Genomic DNA, 9,470 nt, shown 5'->3' with positions numbered 1-9,470 from the left:
TTTCATTGAAACACGTCTCAATACACCCTACAGCAACTGAGCATGATCTTGGAAGGGGGCTAAATATTTCTTAGGGGCGCAACCATATTGGTAATGACAATATCGTGACTATTCACAAGAAAATTACAATAAAGTACATTGATTTTGTTAGTATGATATAGCATTATAGATTTTTTTTTATCGCATTTAAACAAATTCAACAAGCCAACTACTATAAACATGTCCTTAAACTTACAGTTATTTGGTTGCGGCCCGATTGTTGTAGTAACTCGTGGAGTTACTCCGGAGCCGTAGCACTCGACTCCTGCATCTTCTGCGTGGGTACATTGTACATTGCCTATACTGGGATTCATTAAACATTCATCAAGATTGGTTTCATCTCCTCGACACGACACATCATCTAAATATATAGTGCCAACACCTTGTCCAAATTGTGCCCCTGTCGTCGCTTTACCACCGTTACTGAAATAGAGATTAGGATGGTTGTAACGTGACAAGTTACTATTACTATTTTTGAAAGGGTTCTCCCTAAAGAAAATGATTGAAAATTAAATTGATTTAGTGCATTTTGACACATATTTCTTGGCAAAATCGTATAAAAATCAAATGCTCCTTCTGAACCCAACTGGCACCGCCCTAGTAGGATATGCTTTTACAGGATATGTCTGATTGTGTATGACATTCCTACACATGTACTTACTTTAATCCCAAGAACCGACAAACAACTGCAGCATCAAGTTCATCCCAAGCGTCATCACAAACTGTTCCCCAAACACCGTTTATTTGTACCTCAACTCTACCAGCGGTGTTATTGCCTCCAGCTAGTCTGATATCTTGAATCACCAGTTGACCTATCAAATAAACGTTACTTGAGACTTTTTTTTTTTTTACATCGAACTGTTCTCAAATAATGAAATGAAATCGTGCTTGGAAAGTCTACTACGGTGCAAATGCTGCTTGTTCCTTATGAGGCCAATGTAATAAAATTAGATCCAACTGTTCTTTAAAAGGGTAATGTAAAGAAGGCCCAACAAAGTAATATTATAGCTATAGCTAGTTCCGATTGTTTCTTATAATACTAGTGTAACGAAGGTCCAGCTGATCCTTATTAAGCTAATATAATATAATATTTATGTAGTTTCGACTGTTCCTTATTTGGCTAATGTATAATGTCCGAGTGTTCCTTATTAAGCATAAACTATGATGTTGTCATACAAAATCATAGTTTTGGTTAGAGGAAAGGAATCTAAAGTTATGAAGACGTACAAGCACAAAATCTTGAGGGGGCAGAGAATACAGAATAAATGCATTAAAAGAATAATGAAAATAGGAGTTTATATTGCTGCGTCAATTCATCCGCTTATCTATGATATATGAAATCTATATATTATATGTCCATCGTCAGGTCATGGTAGAATTTTTCATTTTTACTATTCCTTTTTCAAATGTCTTCATTTATTTGTATGCCCTTATATGAAAGAATGGTCAAGGCGAACTGCTAAATATGGTGGCTCATCTGTGCCAAAGTGAGTCATATTTTGAAAAGGGTAGCGTTTCAATGTGTATTTCTTCGAAAAGGAACGTCCCAGCGAGCATCTCATAAAGAATGTGCACTTTTTATTTAACATACATATACAAGGAAAACAATTCCGTTAATCAAAGTTTCGTCCAATGTAGGCTATGACAAAATCGAGAGTAAAAGTAGCACTCCTCCAAAGATAAGTGCCATCAAATGTTTCGAAAAGAGTAAGCATGGTCTGTTTCGCGAGTGAATGAATCAAACGGGTTAGCCTATATTTATAGTTATACCTATAGCAGCACAACGTTTACGATTGTACGGTATTTGTTTGTCTATACATTCATTGACTTGATAACAAAGATAAACAAAGTGACCTATCGCTGACTTATCTCCTTTCAACATGTCCCTGGAGTTCTTGATCAATGACGTCATCGCACTGGATTTCGTTTCGCAATTTAATATTGCAGAAGTAAAAGAAATTCAATATCTTGTTCCAATTTGTAAAAATTTCATCTGATTTGACTGGTTATCCAATAAATAAGATATTTAGATATAAATCAACTAACCTGTTATCATGTCAAAACTTGTTACTAATGTCAACAACAACAATAACCACGACATTTTCACTGTCGACTTCATTTCTAAGGCACTTCTTTACAGTTTGTACATCAACAAGTCAGTCCATAAAACTATTTACATTTATATTCCTCTATATTCCGTACGTTCGTTCACTAAATATACATTTTCACCATTTTTACACTGTAATCAAGAGATCCACCATTGATACATTAGTAACTATGATAGGTAAAGTATTCATGTAATTGGCATGCGCGAACTATGGTATACTTGTTATGTAAATACTAAATCTCGTTAAGATTTGAATAGAGCACCTTAATCCTTTATTGAACGCCGTGAGTGGCTGAAATTAGAACACGCCCTAGCCATATAGCACACGATATGTTCGTTCATTGCTATATTATATCTTCAGCTGGTATATATTACGCAGTGTATAGTAGTAGGTCTGTACAGTCATTGACTGGCATGCCATTGGTTGCTATGGTAACTATGAAAACAAATGGAATTTAAAGTATATGTCCTCATGAATGGATTATAATAGAATATAATGATTTATATAACTTTAATGCGATTATGATCTGATTTTAGTTGGACAAATGACTAATACTTCATTATATACGGCCACATGAAATTGGCGTGACCCATGTCCGTCCGTCCACAATTGCTCGTAAAAATTCTATAAGACTCAATTCTTGACGTATTTTGACGAAACTTGGTGTGAGTGTTTGTTATCACCCAAGGATGAACCCTATTGAAAATCAGAAGAATGGAAAATATTTAGTATGAGTTATTGTCCTTGTTCTTGAAAACGCGTTCAAAAGAAGTGTATGACTGAAGGTTGAATATTTCATATTGGTGAGTGTTAGCCTACTGTACTGCCAAATATTTTTATACAAAATCAAGGCTGCCTGAGGGCGTATCTTTACTAATATAGGTAAAAGTTAGATAATGAAGGTCATTCGTAGTCAATTAGGACATAACAATTTTTTACATTAGTCACATTCATAGATTAGACAAAGGATGATCTATGACAACTCTCTCCACCTTGGAACCTTACAGTCTCTGAATATATACTTGGGTAGTACAGTTCTGATATTGATATTTCATGGTTAAGAGTTTTAGCATGGATAATCTTGTAGCACTCTAATGACATGATTCGACATTTTCGAGGGTTTATTTATGTCTTAAATATATGTAAAATAGTCCTCAAAAATACTACAACTGAACGAAAATGGCATATTCCTCTCAAATATACTTTAAACTAGAAACTTCACTGTCTTTTCTACATATGGCAGAGTATCAAGAAAAGACTTAATCTCTCAAAAGCGGATAATTCTGAACACACATGGACTTAAATTTAGACATATAGATGTGAACACTATAACTGGTCAGGTTACACCCATTTCTGAGACTACGGTACCATTGGTCAAACGGATGGCGAAGCTGTCCCTTTAAATCACAGACTATTCACGATCCAATTAAAATACATAATTATATTTCTTACAGTTCACTTATCAAAGACCAATAGAATATATCTTATCATGATATAGGGGCTGAAATAAAGTCATAATCACTGTATCAAAGATAATTAAATAATCATTTGTAATAATATAGGTTGCGACCCAAACACATAACAAAGTGTGCATTTAAATTAATAGCCTACAACGATTTTCCTACAATACATGGGCAACATTAACAACAATTAGCCTATACACATTTCGAGAATTCGTTCTAAGATTATAGGAATGAAGATAAACATATCATTCTTCCAGCATTTGAAATTTTCTGACAACAAACAGAAAGATCTGAAGAAAATTTTATTCCATTGGAAGAATTAACTGTTCAATAATCAGCTTATTGGGATTATAAGCCAATTCGGTATCATCTGTGCGCATGTGGAAAACGCTAAATCCCTACCTCCGCTTCGGGAAAAACGTCGATGGAAAAGTCTATGGAAAAGGATCTTGTACAAAGGGTTTACTGCATTTACAATCGCCAGAATCGTGATAAGATAAGCCGTGAACTGAGAAAACTCCGTTCCAAATGATAAATGGATAACTGTCAATTTAACTGCAAACAGAATTGTTTCGGCCCTCTGGGCCTCATCAGTGCAGTGCTGATACTGGTAGGTAGGTTGGTAGATGACAAGTTAACGTTCGCTTCCAGTGGATGATGAAATCGCAAACAAGCTCATAGGTTGAGGTTTGGCTATGTAGCCACCTCGGATGATTCCGCATATGTGGTATCATCGTACCATGCAAGAGTGCTCAAACTAGCAAGCTTGTGAGCCACGCATACACGCTAACAACATTGGAACACTTCAGATAAAGTGCTCATCAAGGTATGAGCCATGTTGCGCACGCACGAATAATACCGAATTGACTTATTGTGAAGTAAACTCGGTTATGCCGATGGTCATTTATTTAACTAAGGGCGATTAAATTTGTATCATGAACGTGCTGATAATCGTTCGCGAGTTCAATAAAAACTGATTGGTTCAGCGCCACTCTCTTATTATTTCTAATTTTTCTGAAATAGTTTTCCATAAATTATACTTTTGTCTTAGATTGTTCTCCATATATGTACTGCATTCCTATCTTACTTCCGGTTTAGAATAAAGGTTATCACACTCCGAAGAAAGAAATTAATTGTATATTGGTATGTTAACAGATATTAATTAAGATATTAATAAGGAATAGACCGTGATTTAATACTGTTTACTTGAGCTACAATTCTACGGAAAACCAGTGATATCATACAATAGGAGGATTTGGGAATTCCCTTTTTGACGTCATTTTCGCGCAAGCGCACTGGCTGGCCTTCAATTGATGTGGCCATAGAGTTATATATAGTTTCTATATATAAGTTATATATAGTTTCTATATATAACTCTATGAGCCATGCATATTTTGCATAATTGCATATGCATATGCATATATTCGTTAAAATACGAAATTCAACCTTCTACAACTTTTTTCCAGAAATCTCGTTGAAAGCTTTCCAATATGTCAAATATGAAAGCCTGGCCAATCCTTAATGTCTCCTAAAAAAATTCAATACATGATGATGACCATGAAAATTTTGAGCTATTAAAATTGAAAGTAGACTACTACCGGTTATACTCTTCCGCTAGAGTTTGGCAGTTCACAAAACGACAATTTTTAGAATTAGCCTTCCGCCTTTAGGTCTCTCATGATCTCACCAAATCTTAAAGATAATGCAATTTCAGACATCAAATTCCAAATCCAGACCAAAAATTACTCATGCAAAACCCCCAAAAGTGAGAGAGAAAGACGATTTTTAAAAATAGCATGGACTACATTCAATTCAATCATTTGCATAAAATGTTTTAGTGGAGTGAGTACATATATGTCTGAAAAAGTATTAGCTTATGTGAAAAGCGTAGTGGTCTCGACAACGAGGCCTTTTAAGAGGTATTGAAACAAGTTGCAGTCTGACAAAGATTTCCATAATCCGAATAAAATCACTCCTAAGCATTGGAATCAATCGAAACGCGATCTTGTCTAAATTCGCGAAACCGCCATCTCCACTTCTTTATTTGTCCCTTCCGAATGTATAAAATTTACTCCCAAAAACATATTGTACATAGTTAAACGCAGAATTGAACCAGCTTTTTATCTATATTTTTAAATTTAATTTTATCGTCGTATGTTTTCGAGAAACGCAGGTTTCGGCCATTCTATTTTCACCAATCGGCCATTATATAAGAAAATCCAAGCACATATACTTCCAACTAATCACTCTGCAAGCCAGGTCGATGAAAAATCTCTCTTAAAGATCGTTGACGAGATTTATATTGGATTAAGACATTCAGTTAAGATTGGAAGCACCTAATGATGCATTGCGCATAGGCAATCAAGTTATCAAATACTAATTTTCTAAAATTCGCTTCTTAAGTTACATGCCTTCTCCGCCAATGTTCTACATCCTAGTGAATTTCTTGAGCTTTCTGTGTGATAATATATTCTTTCCAAGTGGCCTTCCCCACATTACCAAGGTAATTGCCCACAAAGTAACGTACTAAAGGTCGACGCATAGTATGTCATATGTTGGTTAACTGATCTCTTTCAAAATTCTCACAGATATACTTCAAGATCTCGTCGTCCAACCCTGAAAATATGAAAGTCATCGAATAAAAATTGTACAAGTACTGCCCCGAACAAAATAGCCTTTCCAAAAAAGCAATATCAAGGCAACGTGCCTATTACCATCATAACAAGCTTAAAATTCCCAATGTTAAAACATGGCAATAGCCTACACTTAGTTGAAGTGATATTGCATTAACCACAGACGACCGGGAATTGGAATGATGCGAATTGATGCTACAAGTGTCCCTAATACATATAAACAATTTAGAAAACCTGTTAATAATCCCATAATATATTTGTTTAGATCTAGTAATTAAGATGACGTCTGGTGGTGAGTTGTTTCTGATAGATACGGATGCTGGACTAGATGATGCTCAAGCTATTCTGATTGCACTAGCATCACCAAATATAACTGTACTTGGAATCACAACAGTTTCTGGTAATACCAATGTTCATCAAGTAACAAAAAACGTTTTGCGCTTGCTGAAAGCGGCCGATCAGTTAGAGGTAGAAAAACTTTACATTATTGTTCAAACAATGTGATGCTTTTCGAAAGACTTAGGCACGTTTTCTAGATAAATTTCTAGTGATTCGATATCAAAATCTGCCCTACGAACAAGTTTTGGATATATGTTTTTGGAAGTGGTGTATATAAAGTCTAGATGTTTTAGTGATTTTCACCATTGCAAAAACTTTGTTTTATTTGTTTAAAAGAATGCTATTACTTACTCGGCAACCCGTTTGGAAAATTCACAAAGATAATATTGTTAATTTCGAATTTCTATTACATACCAAGAGGCCGAGGGTCCGAGAATGTCTCCAGAGATCAATCTAAGCTTTGGCTGGAGTCCAAAGACTATTGCATTGAAGCTCCACTGTAATAAGTATTGTGGCGGATGTCGCTAGCTAGGCAAGGCTTGCTCAACCTCCCAGAACACTTGACTCAACTCTTCGACTGGCTTGGACCGCCCGACACTCTTTCGAGGAATCAACATAGCTATATATTCATCACAAATATGTAAGCTTATATTGAAATGGATATGGTCTGCTTATAAAACAGGAAAAAGTAGATCTATGCAGGCTTTGGTCTTTAAAATGTCCTATTTTAGTTGAAAATCTACAGGACATATCGAGTTCTACATGGTATCAGCCAAATAATAATTTTAAGGCATTCTATATCATTTTGTTGCACAAACTCTTTATTTATTATCATGCAGATTCCAGTCTATAAGGGTTCGAAAGCACTATTGATTTCAAAAGAAACGCCAGTTGAACTTAATTACCATGGGATTGATGGATTTGGTGATGTTCCAGATGAGAACCCTCCTGATTTCAACTTGGTACAAAAGAAATGTGCCGCTCAAGCTTTAGTGGATATCACCAAGGAGCATGAAGGTAAAAATGAAGAAAAGGTTGTGGCTTTTTTGGTTGGCGGTACCAGCCTCCTTATATTCTGAGGATACAATCAAGGGGCAGGCCGACTCAAGGCTGAATGGAAAATGCGGCAACTGTGTAGGCTTCTCAGATGCAGTGTTTGAGGGGTACTCCCGAGAAAATTTGAATTGATTTGATGCATTGTGACACATATTTCGGGGGAAAACGTTTTTAGATTTGTTAAAAATGGGGGTTCAATTAGGGCCCCCTCCAAAACTATTGTATATGGTATATTATTTCATCTACCCACGTACAATTTTCAGATCACCATTTTCATGACATTTCAGGAAAGATAACTCTTGTAGCGTTAGGACCTCTGACCAATTTATCATTAGCTGTTAGATTAGATCCTGATTTTGGTAAACGACTGAAATCCTGTTTTATAATGGGTGGAAATTATAAAGGTGGGTAGGCTACGTGTATATAATACTGATTAAATGATAGATCAAGAGATCCATACATTATCTTTCACGTTCTTTATCTTTTACCTTCACTTCAGTGGCGGCTGTAGAACTTTGGAGGGGCCACCGCCAATTTTTTTTTCAATCCATTCTAAAAAAAAGGGGGGGGGGGGGATTTTTTGTTTAATATAAATTTAAATACTTGTCAATACTATTACATCTTTTACGGTAAAAATTTTCACGACCCTATGACGGCCTATATCCTCCCTTGGTATTTAATACCAGAAGTCATACTTTATTGAATTATTAGTCCTTTTAAGGATTGATACATAGTTTACTACATAAACACGTCTTTTATAGGTGTAGGTAACATTACTCCTTGTGCTGAATTTAATTTCAATTATGACCCAGAAGCTGCTCATATCGTACTAAATGATTTAGGTTGCCCAATTACTATGGTGTGTTGGGAACTTTGTTTGGAATGTTCATTTCCATGGGTGAGTTTATATATAGTCAGGTTATTTCATCGAAACCTGGGTTTACATGTACATGTTATGCTCTTTAAGTATATCAGCTGAACGTTGACAAAAAGCCTTCTGAAACTGGGGGTATAAATAAGGGTTAGACTATCTTAATGGGAGGGGGGAGGGTCAACTGTCCAGATTAAAATTCAAAATGCAGCAGCTCTATGGCAGTGCCTAGGCGTAAGCCCACCCGCTATGGATCGTCCGAGAGAGTTCTCCTCCAAGAACATTATTAACATTTGAATTGATTTGGTACATTCTGACAGATATCAAATTTTAAAAAATCAAATTTGTGGTACAAGCAATATTTATATCTACTGTGATATTTTTGTGTTTTTTTTTAATGTATTTTACAGGAAAAATATCACGAACTAAGATCGGTTTCTACATCTATTGTTAAATTACTGAACACACTGGATGCGAAAATGGTTAAAAAATGTCAAGAGAAATGTTGGGATAGATATATCATGTGTGATGAATTGTGTATGGCTTGTGCTATAGATAATACCATCAAGACAAAGTCTGGAGATTATTACTGTACGGTTGAATTACATGGTACTCATTCTAGAGGCTCTTTAGTTGTGGACAGAATAGGTGTGATGGGTAAAAAGGAAAATGTCAACATTGTACTAGACATAGACGCAGACAAATATGAACAATTGTTGAAAAATGCATTGCAAATAAATACATAAAAAGTTGTGACATGGCATGTTTCAACTATCCGGAAATTTGTTAAACTGTACAAATGTTTCCGAAGATTTTCTAACCTTTTTCTACAATAAATGCTATCTTCGAGCTATTCCTTTTCTTATTCTGATCTCAAATCCTGCACCTTCATGGGGAAAACGGTGCTCGCTAAGATACCGCTCCAGTAACGATCTATAAGATCCGATAGCGACTTCATGGT

General features: G+C 35.5%; 2 protein-coding genes across 2 annotated transcripts; one reads left to right on the top strand and one right to left on the bottom strand.

Annotated features, from left to right (window-relative positions):
• Window positions 1–293: 293 nt before the first annotated feature.
• On the bottom strand, window positions 294–840 carry LOTGIDRAFT_89154 (hypothetical protein; the record flags this gene model as incomplete). The annotated part of the gene is made up of 2 exons (XM_009052090.1): window positions 294–462; window positions 701–840. Coding segments are annotated over 2 exons (309 nt in total), but the record flags the coding sequence as incomplete, so codon positions are not given.
• A 5,682-nt stretch (window positions 841–6,522) lies between these two features.
• On the top strand, window positions 6,523–9,255 carry LOTGIDRAFT_158961 (hypothetical protein; the record flags this gene model as incomplete). The annotated part of the gene is made up of 5 exons (XM_009052364.1): window positions 6,523–6,711; window positions 7,422–7,599; window positions 7,926–8,042; window positions 8,400–8,536; window positions 8,920–9,255. The coding sequence occupies 5 exons, from the start codon at window positions 6,523–6,525 to the stop codon at window positions 9,253–9,255; spliced, it is 957 nt and encodes a 318-aa protein (XP_009050612.1).
• Window positions 9,256–9,470: the final 215 nt, after the last annotated feature.

Source organism: Lottia gigantea, assembly GCF_000327385.1.
Source record: "Lottia gigantea unplaced genomic scaffold LOTGIsca_18, whole genome shotgun sequence".
Lineage (NCBI taxonomy): Eukaryota > Metazoa > Mollusca > Gastropoda > Lottiidae > Lottia > Lottia gigantea.
The sequence above is the reverse complement of the archived record's forward strand: the minus strand, read 5'-3'. Positions and strand labels throughout refer to the sequence as shown.